This window comes from Papaver somniferum, chromosome 6 (assembly GCF_003573695.1).
Source record: "Papaver somniferum cultivar HN1 chromosome 6, ASM357369v1, whole genome shotgun sequence".
NCBI lineage: Eukaryota > Viridiplantae > Streptophyta > Magnoliopsida > Ranunculales > Papaveraceae > Papaver > Papaver somniferum.
In genome coordinates this window covers 4579412-4598113 of record NC_039363.1, presented here as the reverse complement: position 1 = coordinate 4598113, position 18702 = coordinate 4579412, and the positions used below count along the sequence as shown (strand labels likewise).

General features: G+C 35.4%; 1 protein-coding gene across 1 annotated transcript; it reads right to left on the bottom strand.

The window, feature by feature from the left end:
• Positions 1-327: 327 nt before the first annotated feature.
• Positions 328-2053, bottom strand: LOC113286740 (histone H3.3). The gene is made up of 4 exons (XM_026535341.1): positions 1943-2053; positions 1174-1324; positions 981-1071; positions 328-860 (listed from the first exon to the last, which is right to left on the bottom strand). The coding sequence occupies exons 2-4, from the start codon at positions 1320-1322 to the stop codon at positions 690-692; spliced, it is 411 nt and encodes a 136-aa protein (XP_026391126.1). The 5' UTR covers positions 1323-1324; positions 1943-2053; the 3' UTR covers positions 328-689.
• Positions 2054-18702: the final 16649 nt, after the last annotated feature.

Below are 18702 nucleotides of genomic sequence, written 5' to 3'. Positions count from 1 at the left end.
AGTTTAGAAATGCATATAAAGTTGGTACCACTAAATGGCTTTCTTGAATTTGTGAAATGGAAAACACTGGAGGAAGCACAACCTACCAGAAGGGATGAGACTTGAAAGTCGATAGTAATTTCAGGCAGGGGGGAAAGATTTACCAAACACCACAGGTTACGAACTAACAGAAGCTGCCTATGCAGGAAGATGAAAGGATCAATGAAGAAACAAGGGGAGAAACTAAGTTCTGGCTTCTTAGCTCTACTCACTTGCGTATTGAACTTATGGGTTAACCAACTTAATAAGGAATTCCAGATCAAAGGACATGAATGCAAAACAGCAAAATACTCTAACAAACAGAATTAAATTAAAAAACAAAGGTTCAAACTTCAGACGGCTGCACAGGTGTTTAGCAGAACCACAACCACCAAGATAAAGAAACCCAGGCTTCTAAATCTCAACAACAGCAGCACTACTAGAGGTGTAAAAACACTGGAAAATAAAACCTAACATAATGGTCATTCAAGTTCTACTAGTGTAGAACCACAGCAAAATAACACCTAACATAATAGTCATTTCAAGTTCATGATCTTCTTCCCCGCTACTCACACTTTCAGAAAACACATCCCAAAGAGAAAACATCTATAATAAACTGACACCATACTAGACACATCCTCCTCCCAGACACCATCATCAGCACTGGTTGATCATGCCCTTTCTCCTCTGATCCTCCTAGCAAGCTGAATATCCTTGGGCATGATAGTGACACGCTTTGCATGGATGGCACACAAGTTGGTGTCTTCAAACAAACCAACCAAGTAGGCTTCAGCTGCTTCTTGCAATGCCAACACAGCATGACTCTGGAAACGCAAATCAGTCTGCAGAAAATAAACACACAGTCCACATTCAATCAGTATCAGTATATTCTATCATTCTTTCAAGTAAATAAACCAATTCAATCAAATTAAGCATTCAACAACAGTGTACAGTCTCCATACCTTGAAGTCCTGGGCAATTTCACGAACAAGTCTCTGGAATGGAAGTTTCCTGATCAGCAATTCAGTACTCTTCTGGTACTTACGGATTTCACTGTTATTAACACAATCAAATTAAAATTGAGAATCAAAACAGCAAAGCTAAAATTTTCATAGCCACAAAAATTCACTAAAATGAAGGTAGGAGGAATTTTACCGAAGAGCAACAGTTCCAGGACGGTATCTGTGGGGCTTCTTAACTCCACCGGTAGTTGGTGCAGACTTACGTGCGGCCTTGGTAGCTAGCTGCTTCCTTGGTGCCTTTCCTCCAGTTGACTTACGAGCAGTTTGCTTAGTACGAGCCATTTCTTCAAATACCAAAATCACCCAAATTAACACTTCATGGCTCAAATCAAAAGCTCAAAGTAGAAATCAACATGCAAATTCTCAAATAAACTTCATAATCATTAACTGAGCTTAAATTCAATTTAAAACTACAAGGATGTGACTAAACATACAACTACAACCCTAATTGACAACAAACAGAAACAGAAATTGCTCATGTTCTTTACAAAGATCAAGACCATTACTGAACAAACAACTAAGCCCTAATTTAACATTATTACACTAAAAACACAGATCGAAACCCTAATTACAAGAATCTGACTAGAAAATTAAAGACAAATTCAATCAATTGAACAAAAACGTTTCATGAATCTCTACAATAACAACGAAATACAGATGATCTAACTCAATACATGCAATAAATCTTGTACATAATCAAAAAACTAAAGAAATATAAACCTAAATCATGAAATCTACTCAACAAAATCACCCAAAAACGTAGGCGCGAAACCCTAACTTTCAAAACAATTACAAAATCAAGAGATAAATGAAATCAAAACATCAATCAACATGGAGATAAACATGTAAAAGCAGAAATCGAACCCTAAAAAACCAGAGAGGAGAGGAGAGAGAAATCTGACCTTTCTTCTTCTTCTTCGCTGCTTCTTCTTTCTCCTTGGAAAAATATGAAAAACCTTTCTCAAATTTCTAAACCTGTAAAGTTGAAACGGTAAATCTATATTTATAGACCCAACTATCAACCATATTTTCATCAAATAACCGTCCATTTGTATTTTAATCTGACGGTGAGAACTGAGTTTCGCTGTGTTTTTGTTGGTACTGTATCTGACGGTAATTTTTTGATACTTTTGTGTTTTCTCTAGTGGAAATGAACGGATGAGATTTAGTTATGTGGCTGTCATACGGATCGAGGATTGTGAACTCTGGATTCTTATTGGTTGGAACTATTAACCCCGTTTTTGTTTCCCGTAATGGGTGAAAAGAAGCTAGTGGGCAGAAAACTGTTCCTAATTGACGAGATTATCCTTAGAGTTTTAGTGAAAAGACTATTATGTAAGTGAAGTTTGAATTTTGAATTTCTAACTCTTCTCTTGGAAGATTGTCAAACTTATCCGGATGGACTGTGGCCCAGCCTATCCGATTATTTTTACGGTGGATTTGGGATTCTATTTACACTGCATTACTCTTCTCGGGTCAAGTTGTTTTTTTTTTTGTTTTTAAGGAAAGATGGGTTGTAACAACGCAAAATTTATTAAATTACCTCGTTAAAATTGAGGTGTGAAGATACATATTGAAGGAGAATTACAATTTTACCCATTATAATCAGTAACATCAATATCAATTACATCATTAGAAAATAAAAAGAATAACTTAGTACTAAATTTACAAATTTTGAAATTTAAAGAAATGAAAAATCGAAATTGTATTGATTTACATTCTGTTGACGAAATTGATATCCTTCTAATGGTCATTAATTCAAACCATTTTGATTCCTGATCTTTTGATTCATGATCATTAACATCGTATATGTTAAATGCTTCCATATAAAGGAAGTAATATGCCCAAAATAATATAATCACTGCCAATCTTATTCTTGTTTGCTGAAAAAGATCATCGTTCATGATGTATTTGATAACAATGAAACAACAACACCACAATAAAACACCAACTTGGCTAATATATAACAAATATAGATGACATGGAGAAGTCATTAGATCGAGCAAAGCAAAATATTAAAAAAAAATAGAAAAATTGTTGGATCAAAAATTTGTTTTATTGAATAATATTATAAAAACTAACAGTATTAACCTTGATTTGCCCGGCAAATCTGAAAAATCAAATCTAATCGGTCGGATCAAGGATTTTAAATAAAGAAATGAATAGTTTTACTTTTTTTCCTATGTGTTTTGGAGGGAAGGAAAGAGGAAAGAGAAGAGCGGGGTCAAGTTGTTATAACAACATGGAACATACTTGTCACCTGTTTATCAAACCAATCAAATATCACCTACATTTCTCTAAAAGTTATGACCTCCTGCACAATATTATGACCTCTTGTACAATAGTTTGACAGCTTCTACAATCATTCATGTATCGCTACCTCATTATATCTTTTATATGATCCTTATGGATAACTAGGAATGGATTAATGTATCGCCAAGAGCAACGAAACCCGTAAGCATTAGTTATACTGATGACACGCAAAATACAGCAGAAATCCGCTTGAGCAAGGGAAATCATGTGTCACATGTTACGAGATATTTCATCATTTGCAAACCCAATAAACACCGCAAGATCAACAAAACTCATACCAATGGGTTGGATCAAACTTAATCTAGATTGGATCAGGACTTATACGGATGGGGCGGCTAGAGGATATTCTGGAGTTGCATACGCAAATTTCATTTGCAGGGATTCAGCAGCGAGAACTGTGGTAGCTGTAAAGCAACCAATAGGCGTCACCACCGCGTTAATAGCTGAAACTTAGGCCATGTTGATTACATCCAGAACGATAACATAATGGAATAGGCCAAAAGTCAAATTTAGCAACCAATATACTGAACCTCAATGGTACATAGCAGGAATGATTACCGAAATCAAAATGTGTTGTCCGTCAAACCAGGCAGAGGGTGGATCGGTGAATCATACATAAGGTGGCAGTCTGAGAAGAAATCTCTCAACAAAAATTTGGGACCATGCAATCACATCCTTTCTTAATCAAATTGTATTAAATGAATCTATGGATAAAAGGTACCTCCGTGAAATGTTTCTCTACTTGATTAAACAGATTTCGTGGTTTTTTTTTCTTCAAAAAATGCTCATCATTACTCGAGCATTGTCGATTCAGTAGCAGTATAAAAAAATATTAGAAAGTATGAATGGTGTTCAATCAATCCAGTTAGTTTCAGACTAATTTTTCATTTATCAATCCCAAACAACTTGGGAGAAGAAAAGTTTAGTCGACCTTAGATCTTTTTTTCCAAAATTTAATATTAAATGCCTATTGATGGAAATTATTAACCCGTTTTTATTTGTTATGGGTGGAAAAAAATTAGTGGGTAAAAAACTTAATTTAGACGAAAATATGATTCTAAGGAAAGATGTTCAATGATCCTTAACAACATTAGTTCTAAACAATTTATTGTGTGGATCAATAGAAAACTTCCCACGGAAACGATTTTATCACATGGGAATGTTTCAAACATCATAAGAGAAAAATATTGAACTATCTGATATTTCCACTTAGGGTAGGTTGGCGAACCAGTTTCGCAAGCCATGGATATCTGAGTTTCAGAAATACAGGAGGGTTGGCGAACCAGTTCGAAAACTGCAAGTTCGGATGGGGACAGTTCACGAAACCTTGGATAACTGAATTTTGTAAGTTGTTATTATATGCTACCAGTTGACGAATCCGGTTCACGAACCATATTCAATTGAGTTTGGTAGTCTTGTAGGGTTGGTGAACCAGGTTCACGAACCGTTGCACCCTGACTCGTGAACAAGCCTAATGGTTCACGAACCGTTATATCAACCGTCTCAGTAGATTTTAGCAGATGCTCAAAGAATTATTTTTTTAAATATGTTTAGCATTGGTAGAACTCTTATGTGTGTATATCATGATTAAATTCTTATATGTTTAAATGAACATCAAATTGCTTTAGTTCTTTGCATACTTTCCAAACCGAACAATCGTTATACACGGTTTCAGAACCGGTTCCTAGTGCATATTATTTTATGGTATTTTTAAGACCTAAAGTGTTTGTTTGATTATCAAGTTATCTTAGCTTGAATTCTAAGCAACCCCTGGTGTTTGAAATCTGTAAATAGAGATGCTCTTTCAACTAGGAAAATCAATCCCTGACCCTTTGTGTCCTAGTTGATTCTGGATTCGTCCTCTATAGATCTAAGTTTCCCCTGAGAAACATAATTAGTTCTACAACTAAAAAACTTTTTTTGGGATTCACCTTGATAATTCGTATATCCTGATCTTGCTTTTCTATTATTGGAGTTTTTGTTATCTCTTCCATGTAAGATATATAATAATCGCAAAGTTCTCTTTGTCTCATAGTTAGTGATTCCTTAAGATAAATATCTGAAAACTGATTTTAATTGATCTTTTGAAGATTGTTTTTCAGATGTGGTTAAGAATCTAGGATGCTCACCGGGAATCATAATTAAGTTATGTATTTGTAAGGTTTACTAGCTTTGTCTATTGCAAACATATTTCCTCACCTTGATCTTTAATTTGAAAGGAAATCAAATAAGCTTATAAAAAGTCTTCATTCGGATGAAGCAACTCATAGTTGTAAAGGATGTCAGCTAAGGGAATAAATTGCTTAGAGCCTTGTGAGGTACAAGAGACGTAAGAAGCGCGACTGTAACTGAATCGTTTAGAGGGAGGATTCGATCTCAATTACATTCCAATACGAACTATAATAGTAGGCTAGTGTTTGTAGCGGCTTAATACAGTTTGGTGTTCAAATACGGACGAGGTCTCGGGGTTTTTCTACTATTGCGGTTTCCTCGTTAACAAAAATTCTTATGTCTTGTCTTTTTCCTTTTCGACATTATTTTTATCCTTATAATTGAATTTACGCAAGTTTTAAGTTTTTAATCTGAAAAAGCGGGGGTCTAACAACACCACCCAATATTTCGCTTAGCAATCTGTATAGACTAACTCCGAAATACTTTCTAGAGAATCAATTATACAGTCAGAGTCAATCTAGGTAAAAGTATCTCGAGGAGTTAATATCTCTCTCTTGATTTGATTTACTCAAGCTAATAAAAAATCAGCGAGTCTTTAATCAAATACAAGGAATAACTTGGATAGTACCAAAGACCAATATCCAAGGATCAATCAATGTAAATCAACAACCAAAGGTTGGATATTCTAATTGATGATCTATAACGCACAACCTGTATTATTTCAATTATAAAGATAAACAACATAATGCGGAAACAAAAATAACACAGACACCAGAATTTTGTTAACGAGGAAACCGCAAATGCAGAAAAACCCCGGGACCTAGTCCAGATTGAACACACACTGTATTAAGACGCGACAGACACTAGCCTACTCCAAGCTAACTTCGGACTGGACTGTAGTTGAACCCCAGTCAGTCTCCCACTGATCCAAGGTACAGTTGTACTCCCTACGTCTTTGATCCCAGTAGGATACTACGCACTTGATTCCCTTAGCTGATCTCACCCACAACTAAGAGTTGCTACGATCCAAAGTATAAGACTTGATAAAAAACAAATCTGTCTCATACAGACAAGTCTATCAAAGGATCAATCTGTCTCCCACAAATAAACCCTAAAGGTTTTTGTTCCATCTTTTGATAAATCAAGGTGAACAGGAACCAATTGATAATCCGGTCTTATATTCCCGAAGAACAGCCTAGAATTATCAATCACCTCACAACAATCTTAATCAGATGGTAGCGAAACAAGATGTTGCGGAATCACAAATAATGAGACGAAGATGTTTGTGATTACTTTTTATATCTTGCCTATCAGAGATATTAATCTCAAGCCAATCAATCTGATTGTACTCGTACGATAGAAGATGCAAGATCAAATCACACAACTATGATAAAAGTAGTATCGGTCTGGCTTCACAATCCCAATGAAGTATTTAAGTCGTTAACCTGGTTTTAGAAGAAGAAAACCAAAGGTTAAAGGAGAACCGACTCTAGCACGCAAACTAGTATCACACGTAAGGTGTGGGGATTAGTTTTACACAGATACTAGAGTTCCCCTTATATAGTCTTTCAAATCGGGGTTTTCAATTAAGTTACCTTGGTAACAAAGCAATCAATATTCACCGTTAGATGAAAACCTTATTTAAATTCAAGTTAATATTTCTCAACCGTTAGATCGAAAACTTAGCTTGTTACACACAAATGAAATGCACGCTTCTAGGTTTGTTAACCGTACCCAATGTATTCACTTGTTGGTTCAACAATAGTTAACCAAATGGTTAGCCATATGAGAATTTCAAATCAACCATGTTCTTCTTCACCATAACTAGTTCAAATGACTTCAAAGTGAACTAGTTAGAGATTTGTTCAATCAAGGAAATCTCATGTACTACACAAGACACAATTGAAGCAAATATGATTTGATTCACTTTAATCGGTTCATGAACTTTTATAGCCACGGTTTGCAAACTGCATTCCTTAGTCTTTTTAAGTTTAAGTTCAGAAATCATCTTTAGATATATAACCTTCTCAAGTTCGCAGACTAGGTTCGCGGACTTAAGTTACCGGGCAGAGTTTACAAACTCCAGCAGAAATTCTCGGATATGAGAACTTCTCCGGTTCACGGACTGGGTTCACGGACTGAGTTCGCGGACTTAGTTTCAGGCACATAGTTTGTCAACTCCAGCAGAAATTCTCGGGTTTGAGAACTTCGGCAGTTCGCGGACTTGGTACACGCCATTCCTCCGGTTCTCTTGATCAACAAAGTTCGCAAACTTTGGTTCAAGGAATAATACTTATACATAAATGTGTTTCCACAAAAATGCTTATGTCCACCATTGGTTATGTAATCTAAACTCTCATTTCAATCATTGAAACATTCTTAGAGGACGTTATACAGTTGTTACACCATTTCTCGTCAAAGCAATTTTCAAAGTGATTGAAACATATCACGACTTTCGTCACTAGGTAAAGATAAACTTGGTTGAAGCGAAAAGCTTACCAACACATATTTCGAGATATAGATAGGTGAGGTATACTCGGCTCTAAATACCAAATGTTTATAATCAAAGTATATATATAGCATACGACTTTTTGTCTCAAAGAGTAGGAGATAGAGTAGATAGACTTATGAGTGATAGATAAGTTCAAGTCTCCACATACCTTTTTGTCGAGAAGTTCCACCGGTTCCTTGAGTATTTCTTCGTCTTGTATGATGAATCGCCATGAAGTTCTTGAGCTCAACTACACTTTCTATCCATGTCTGAGACTTAGCTATAGTAGACTAGAAGTCAAGACTTATAGTTTTGATCACTAACATTGACAAACATTCTTGAGATAGCAACGCATGTGAGTTCGACCGAGCAATGCTCTAACACAATCTTAGTAGACGCGTCCATCTAATTGTGATTGATTACGAGACTCTTTTCTTGTAGAATTCGCATCTTGAAAGATATATAACAAGTTTAATTACTTGGCAGAATTCCGATTGGATAAACTAGATAGATCTTAGATATTGATTTTTGAAATCGCGCATCCAAGTACTCTTCTTGACAATCAAGTTCACTGACTCTACACATGCTGATTGAGAAGACGTTAGAGATATAAATTCTATATACATATTTTCAAGGATCATTCAGTTCGTCTACTTGCAATTATATTAGGTTTTGGCTATATAGGTTGCCGAACGAAAAAGTTGACGGTGTAATTGGTACCCATGCGTCTCATTTCCAACCCTAGGGACAAAGTTATGCTTTTGTTGGAAGCCAAGTCTTGCGCTTCTTGTCTCTTTTTCGGCCCCATTAGTAGTTAACGGTAGAAACCATGTATCTCTCTAGTTAATTTTCTTTTAGCGTATCATCTCCAACCATAGATGCAAATTTATGCTTACATTATGAGTAAAATCTTGCGACGCCCGCCTCTTCTTCGGCCTCCCAGTAACCGTTAACGGCAAAAACTATGATGGGCGACTCTAGTTCAGCCGTCAACGTCTCATTTCTAACCATAACGTTTAAGTTATGCATGCTTGCCGAGAGTTAAATCTTGTGTCGTCCGTTTATTTTGTTTCGTCTAGTAGCTTTTGGCGGCAGAAACAATGCCGCCTGGCTGTACTTCTGCCTCTAATATATCATTTCAAACATTAACGGATAATATATGCTTGTGCAGCGAGTGAAATCTTACGTTGTCCCTCTTTTTTTACTGTCCAATAACGGTTGGCGACATAAGCCATACCGCATGGTTCTAGTTCTGCCGTTCCAACCCTATGGATAATTCCTATGGCAATGGCAAAATTAGAAATTTTGTTGAGCTAGGTGGATGGCCAAACACGTTTTTGCACTATGAGAAAAGAAGTGGGCGGTTGATCATCAAGCGCCAGGCCACACAATATCCGCCAACAGGTGAACGTAAAACCCGGCGTGCGAAACACAACCGCGGGGGTTTGAAGGTTAAACGCGTTGTGTTGTCTACACAATCTGGCGTGTGAAGCAAAAACGCCATTGGATAGTGTTTCAAAATTAAAAAACGTTCATTTTTTTACCTCTATAAATTACCATCATCTTCAAACAATTCACTCACACCAAAATTCACTTCTCTTAAATTTTCTCTTTTAAATCTATTTCATTTTTTTGATTTTATTGTTTGTGAAATGGCTGAAAAGGTGGTCACACTTTTTTGCGATGCAAAACTGGAAGCTGTTGTTTCTAAAATATGTGGAGTTTTAAATGATTGAAAATTGTGAGAGGGAATGGCAAGTTTTTGAAGTTTCTCCAAGAAAATGTTCCGCTAAAAGGCATAGAAGAGCTCCAGTTCCAAAAGTTAACAACAAAAAATTCAAAAATAAAGGCGAAACTGTCAAAGAGCGCATTAAATGGAAGATACGTCAAATGAAAATAAACACGAGGCCAAAGCTTGTACTTAATTTTTATTGAAATTTTTTAGTACTTTTTATTATTGTCTAAGTTTATATCTTGTAAAAAATTGGCAGTAATACCAATGAATGAAAATATTTAGATTTTCAAATAGATTTCCACTTCAAATTAAGCGATATTTATTTTAATTTAAACTTACATATAACATTAGACTACATTTTAATAGACCACAACCATAATATCAAACTACATCAAATCCAGCGACATTAAATGCTTACTCACTTCCGGTTTCTTCAGTAAACTTGGCATGAGCCATGGTTTTCTGCAAAACAGATAAACAACAAGTTAAGATATTATGATGCAATTGATCAGTGAGGACAAAGGTAAGATACTCACCAGTTCTTCGCAAAATTTCAACGAAGAACCATCCAAAAAAAATCATGTATAATGTTTGACATCATTAGTGATGAATGAAATTATTAGTTTCAGGCTCTTACTATTTCTTATGGTTTCATTCTGCGACTCTACAAAATAGTCCAATACTTTTTCCCAGAAATAGTCACTGTTCATTGGTCTCATCATATGGTGTAACCAACTTAGAAAAAGAGTAACATCTTCATACATTGGAAAAACCGTGAGATCCATTTGAGTGAAGTACATGTGTGCTTGAGATGGACCATCTTTAGGAATTTTGAAACACGCTTCGTAAAGATAAGGTTTACCATGAGCTTCCTCCAAATTATCAACAGCTGTCTGGATCACTTGATCTTCAGTTACACCGATGAAATTTTCTCGATCAATTTTCCTTACCAGAGCAAGAAATGTCTGGACTACAAGCCTAATGAATTGAAAACGAGCATATAATGGAAGAGCATCTCGGTTTCCCGGATTCCCCCTCAGTGAGACGAACATTGTAAAAATATTTTCCCAAAAAGAACCATCTTGATAGCCCATACAAATGATTAACCTATGAAAAATATGCTTTGAATATAGTTATATCCCCTTTTCAGTAAACTTGGGACCACGAATTCTAGAAGACATTTCTGCAGAGTGAGAGAGATTAAGAGTTTTAGAAAGAAAGAAAGAAGAAGAACAAGAAGATGTGAATTTGGATACGGGAATAATGGAATTTATAAGACCAAAATCGAGCTGTTGGAAATTTAGTCGTTGGCATTTGTAGTAAAACCGCGTGGCTTTACCATAACCGCCCGTTTGAATTACCAATGATTATTTTTTTTGTTATAAATACAACACTAGATTTGATTCTCAACCAAACCGACAGATTTGTTTCTTAAGTCAAAAACATCCACTGTGTTTTATAAAGGCAAGGCGAAGAAAATATTATGTGTCGAAGCAAAAGAGGTTTTTCCATTATGTTTTGTTATAGAATTTCCCGGTAAAAGTGTTGTATATCAATCTTGTTGTCAAATTTAGTTGTCAAAACTATATCTTGATTTCTAGTCTACAATTAGTTAAGTCTCGGCCTATGATAGTGGAGTTGAAAAATGAACCAGTCATCATTTACGTTCTACCATTTCAAGGCGAAGATCAACCAAAGCTTTTGGAGAATTTCATCGACAAAATATAAGTGAAGACTGAATTGAACTACCTATTTCTCAAGTTATATACACTTTTCTATCTTGAGATGATTGTCGTATAACTAATTAGACTAGCTTGCAAAGACAACAATTTCGAGTCGAGAACTAATTATTTAGTTTACGAATTTCTCGAAATATAATAACTAAGCTTAATGAATATTTGTTCATACATGATCAAATTAATGTTTTGAATTAATTTAGAGAAATATAGAATTACTATATTCGGAATACCAGACAGTGTTATCGGTCTTACAAACCGGGAAAATTGTTATATGTTTGAAGACGTATTACTATATTCTTACACGTAGTGGAGTAACTATATATCGACTTTCAGATTTGTGTGATATGCATATTCGCATGTACATCATGGGAAAATATGTTTATTTTTTGATCCATATATGTATGTATAATATACAAACGATTGTAGAACTGTGGTAAGGGAACCAGGTTAAAATAATCAAACCGGTATGCGATCCAAAATAATTATATGTTCTAGAACCAGTTTAGTACCCAAACCGGTACGCAATATGAATGTTCTGTGAACTATGGAACCGGCAAAGGTCTAAAGTTTGCAAACAGGTACGTGAACTAAAAAGTTTTGTAAACTCCGGAACTTTGAGTTGATTCAAAGTTTGCAAACCGGTACGTGAAATGAAAAGTTATGTAGAGTCAAGAACTTGGTAATTGCATAAGTGTGCAAAACAGTTTATGAACTGAAAAGTTTCGTAGTCTCCGGAACTCGTTAATTGCATATAATTTTACAAACCGTTCGGCGTACTGTGACTCATCCGATTCACGAACGCTTCAAGTAATTGTACCTTTTACATATACAAACTATGTTGATCATGATTCAATTGCGATTAAATTATTTCTATGAAGTAATTTGCATTTGAACTTTTTTCTAATTAACACTAGACTCAATTGATCACATGATTGTGACTCAATATATTAATGTCTTCGTGGACATGAAAATGAGTGTTAAGCTTTTAAGTTCAAATCGGCTAGGTTCGGCTAACCATGTTGAACATAGTCTTTATACAAGGTTCAGTTACAATTTATCTAACCATTGTGTATATCTTGTATATGTGATTAAGATTAAAAGATTTCATCTAACATTGGATATTGTTTTCTTGGTTCCAAAGATATCTTAGCTTAAACCTAAAGCAACTTAGGATTTGAAGTTTATATAAGGGGAACTCTTGGCAACTTAGATCTTTGAATCCCGACACTAATTTTTGGTGTGTCCTAATTGTATCTAGAGTCGTCCTCTCCATAAACCCTTTTAGGGTTTACTGAATATAAAGACTTCACAGGGATTTGTGAATCCAGGTCCAGTTATATTTTATCTTGATAACTTGAGTATCCTGATCTTGATTGCTTATAGGTCTTGCTCCAACGATCAAGATAAATAGTAATAAACAGAGTCTCTTCGTCTCATACTTTGTTGATTCCACAAGTTTTATACGTGTGAGGTGAATAATAATCTAGGTTGCACTTCGGGTTGCATATGTCCATATTTTTAGGATAGCTAGACTTTTGTCTAAGTTGCTATTGATTTTCATCACCTGGATTTATCATTTGATCTGATCATCCATTTAGATCGTAAATTAGGAAATCAATTATAGGCTTGATCTGTGCAGGGAGACAGATAAGGTCTTCAATTGAGGTTGAAGCAACTCTTAGTTGTGGGTGAGATCATTTAAGGGAATCAATTGCATAACAGAGTCTTGCGAGATTCAAGAGGCGTAAGGAGCGCGATTGTACCTTAATCGGTGGATTTCCTTTTAGGGCTCCAATACATTCCAGATTGAAGTTAATTGGCAGTAGGCTAGTGTTTGTAGCGGTTCAATATAGTTTGGTGTTCAATATGGACTGGGTCCCTAGTTTTTTCTACATTTGCGGTTGTCTCGTTAACAAAACTTCTGGTGTTTGTGTTATTTCTTTTTCCGCATTATATTGTTTATCTTTGTAATTGAAATATCACAGGTTCTGAATTGATCAATCACGGTAGATAGCTCCAACCTGGTTAGTTGGGAAAAGACTTGATTGATCCTTGGACATTGGTTTTGGTTACCGTCCAAGAACTCTCTTTATAGCTTAAGTTCACAGATTCAATTTTGTAAATGTTCTAACAACAAGAGTGAGAGAGGTATAAATGTAGGCACTTTCCTTGATTGATTTTTAACTCTCAGAGTTGTTTTAAGTTTGTTTATACAGATTGCCTAAGAAAAAGTTGGTAGTGTATCTTGGTACCTCATGCGTTTTCATGTTTCATGGATACCCACAGTCTTATGCAATTCCTTTGGATGTATTCAAAGTGCCCGCGGGATGGTTTTTCACACATCATAATGGTGATTGAATCAAAACTAGAAAACTTTGGTATTTGCAATGTCAAGATCCCAACTGTCCAAAGGAACCACATATGCTAGATGATACTTTATGAAGGTTAAAGAAGAAGAAGAAAAGTTTGCACCACTTTGCAAAAAATTCAAACTTAAATCCAAATTGAAGAAGAAATTATTACACTGCAAGAATTGTGGAGATGGAGATCACGAATACAAACATTATCCACAGAGAATCGGTGGATGCTCAAAGTTCGGTTGCATGAAATGTCCTAGGTAATTTTTAGTGGAGTCGGCTGATTAAAGTTTAAGGGCAAATCGATCGATTCACTATGGTATTGTGTTATTTAGTTTGGTGTTTATTTTGTGTTATTATGATTATCTAAACCAAACAAGTGGATGTCTTCACATTTGCATCATCAATATCATAAATAAAAACATAGTGCATTGGATTAAACAACTAAATCATACATGAGAATAAATGAAATACATTACATCAAGACAACTATTTCATAGGCGTCAATTCTCGTCGGGTGGTGGAATTCTTAGGACGATGTAGGGATCGTATCTGTTGAGCACCCTATGAATGTTAAAACATGCTTGGAAGTCAAAATGACGCCCTTCGTGAGATACTTCCCACATCGCTAGTGTTCTAGGTTCCTATTCATTTACATCTTCACCGTTGAGTTTATTTTTGTGATTATGCACTAGTACATCTAGGATACATGACGACTAATTACACTAAAACGATACGACAATCCGTTAAAATCACGCCCATAAATGTTCCCCGTTTCAGCGGCGAACATTGTATAAACTTTCTCCTAGAAACACAACGTCGATTCGGCTACATTCCTATGCAGAACTTCTTGTGTGTGAAAAACGAAGGCTCTACAAATAGCTAAATCCTCTTGTTGAGTGTATCTAACACCACGAATTCTGAGAGGCATTTTTGTAGATGATTTGAGAGTGAAGGGATTTAGAATGTGCAGAATGTGTGAATTTGGAGTTGAAATAAGGAGTATTTATAAAACTCAAAATTCAAACCATTGGATGACAAGATTTTTCAGCCATCCAGATTTAGTCGTTGGCGGTTTTGGATCACACGCTGGAGGATTCATCACAGACGCTGGCGTGTGAAGTAAAAACTGGTGGTTTCTGATCACACGCCAGCGTGTTTGGTGCAACCGCCCGGTTTCCCATCAAGCGCGCGTCTTTTCTACCACCTCACTCAACAAACCAACAATTTTGTCGATTTTCCCATCCGTCTTTCATGTTTGTTGAGTCCATAGTGGGAGCAAAATGAACAAACTACAAATTTGTTGAGTCCGTGGGAACTGCTCTAACCACTGAGCTATAGTTACTCCGTAAGTAAAAACTTGTCCCACCCATGAGATGAGCTATGCTTTCGATCAAACTCTAACTTATAATGCCTCAGTTTCTGATTCGATTTGGCGGTGAATGGATGTTTGTAGCACTCGTTCCATTCCGCTATTTTCGGCAGCAGATCCTCTGTACCCATAATCTCTCTGTTCCTCTGTCCCGATTAATAAGAAGCCGCCACCCGTGCTCATCATTTATTACTATTAACGGAGTCAGTTTTGATGAGATTAAAGTTAACATTTATTCTCCATAGAAAAAATCCAGAGCTCTTCGTCATCTTTTCTCTTTTCTAATTCCAAAATTTAGAACTCAAAATTAAATTCGCCACTGTTCTTTGAACGTCAACCACAAATTGTATTCATCACAAACGTACCATATTTGAAATCCAAAACGCCAATTCCACCGTTGATGGTGGCGGAGGAATTAGATAAAAGAATTAACAATCCATGAATCGAAGAACACTGAAAATAAAATAAAAATGTAATCTAATTGTTCTTATATATATTGAACAATTAGATCACAAAATTAACGAACCATGAAATCAATTAGATATATATTTGTGTTCTTTAAACATTTATATGGAGAGATTCTGACTCGAAAATGCAATTATTCTTATATACATTTGGGTTTTGATTATTGTTCAATTCCACAATCTTTCTCGGTTTTTTTTTTCTTCTTTTTTTTTGTTGTACAAAACATATATCCAAATAAAGGTTTTGATCTCTTTAGCATATATGTTAGCAAATAGAAACCAAATAGAGTGTTTAGATTCATGTTTCATGGATGATTTTTAAGATAACAGAGAACCCGTAAAAAGGATGAATTGGCTTTGATTACAGAGATTTGTAAGGAATACGCAATAGTCGTAACGGACGTTTTACCCCGTTTAGATGACATATACGTGGTGCCGTATGATAGGTTGGGACAGGAGGACAGGAAATTTTTAGAGCAAGTCTTATGGTGGAATCCATCCATCTTCCATCTCCGCGCAACCTCAGCACTTGGAACTGTGGATGGAAGTGCAAGTGTAATGGTGGAATACAAGAAGCGCTAAAAATAATGGTGTAAAACGCTAATAAGAATAGCGCAGGAGAAAATCTATTAAGAATAACACTTGATCCAAGTCAACGGTCAGAACCCTATTCTTAATAGCGCCAAACACTATTGTTAACTGCGTCGAACGCTATTCTTAGTAGCGCCGAACGCCATTGTTAATTGAGCTTTTTGATTCTTTTATCCAGTAACACCATCGACCCTTCTTCTTCTTCCCCAGTTCATCTTCTACTTGAGTGAAAAAAAGAAAAACGAAGCCCTAAATCCCCCCTTGCTGATTTCTGGCATGATGGTTCAAATCAGTCAAATTGGTTCAAAGGGTTTGTTCTTGGCATCATAAGGAATCTAAGCATACTTCAATTTCTCAATTTGATTGAGAATCCAAAGAGAGGTTATTTGAATTATAATTTGAGTTTATTTTATGGTTTGATGAAATGTTAGGGCTTTAGATGATATGATTGTTGATTTTATGCATGATACTCGATTGTTTGATGAATGATAACAATTTTGATTCTAAGTATGACAAATTTAACATGTAATTTAGAGTTTGAGATGATGAACATTGTGTAATTTAGGGTTTTAGATGATGAATATTGTGAAATTTCCATGAGATAATGAATTAACATGTTTTAGTTACATTATGTAAACAATTTAAGTGCGTTTTGTGACTATATTGTTTTTATTTGATGATTTTGTATAGATTTGGGATATGGATGTGTATATGATCTTGAGTTCAAATGAGTGGTATGAGAAACATATTGCCACAAGTATAAATCCACTTGATACACAACATGATATCACGTTTAGAAGTAATCTAGAGGACCTTAACGATTTATGTAATCGGGTGGTGGTTCATGAAAGAGCTAGTGAAGTTCTTAAAAATTCTGGGCTTGCTAGATTTTTTGAAATTAGAATTAAGAGATCTGATCAACAACTATCTTATGCAATCATAGAGAGGTGGTGGTATAGCACCAATTCGTTTCATTTCCCAAACTTTGAAATTGGTTTCACCCCTTTAGATTTTGTTCACTTATCCGGAATTCCTATTGGAAATGGTCGTAGAAGATTGGAACACGCCACTACAAGTAGATGGAAAAGTAAAGAAAATTAACAACTAGAGGATAACATTGTCATTGAGAATGAAAAACGTAACTTAGATTGGGGTCAAGTCGTGAACGAACCAATACGACAGGTTACTGGAATACCGAGGTCATACCACGAGTTAAGGAATGATGAGGCATATCTCCAACTCCGCAATAATCTTGTTTAAGACATTTGGATACGACATGGGATAGGTCTCAGAGTTGGTGAAATGCCACCAGAATCTCCTCCTCCGCCACCAGATGATCTTGACGGTTCAGATGGTGAATTTGATCCTAACGATGTTTACCCACTAGAACATCTTTAGTATTTTTTCGTAAGATTTCGAAGAACATCTTTAGTCTTTTTTTATAAGATTTCGAATGAACTTTCAGTATGTAAGCAACTAGGTTGCAATCCTATGATTTCTAGATTTTAAAATTAAGAAATTTTAACATTTTCATTGTATTACTTATGGTTTTGATTGTTTTCAAGAGAAAAGAAAAAAAACTAAGTATGGATTTTCAAAAGAGAAGAAAAAAAACTAAGTATGGAACTTGAGGAATTGGCTTAGGTTCTGGATGTTTTTCAAGAAAAGTGCTAATAAGAATAACGTTTGACGCTATTAAGAATATCGCCAAACGCTATTAAGAACAGCGTTTCATTTCTAACCATTAGATCTTCAACGACTCCTTCTAATCAACGACTCAAAAAAAAAATGCTATTAAGAATAACGTTTCAACGACTATTTTTTTGAATTCGAATTTTTCCCTATAAATTGATCACTTCTCAGCTCAAACCAAAACCTTTCAATCTCTAGATTTTTTTCTCAATCTTCTTAAAATTCATTGCAATTCAGACTTTTTTTTACCATGGAAAAATATGCTACATCCGAAGATGTTGCAATCACCAAAGCTTGGATAAGCATTACACTTGATGGTGTTGCCGGAGTTGATCAAAAATCAAACCATCTTTGGGAGCGGGTATTCAATACCTATGTAAGCAGCTTTGGGAATAAGTATGATAGGACTGTTCATAAGTTGCAAAATAGATTTGGAACCTTGAAAAAATATGTCAAAACTTGGGTTGGTATCTTAATAAATTTGCGTAGAAACAATGCAAGCGGATGCGGAATTGATGATCTTGTAAGTTTTATTAAGATTTCTTAATGTATATCATTTTATTTTATCGAAGGATTTCTAATTTGGGTTTTTGTTTGTTTTTTGTAGGAGAGAAAAGCTAGATTGGAATATAGTAAGGTTAGCTAGGGAAAACCTTTTAGAAATGAAGAGGTGTACCGACTTTTCAAAGCCCATGTTTCCGGATTCAATCCCGAAGAATTTGATCCTACCCAAAAT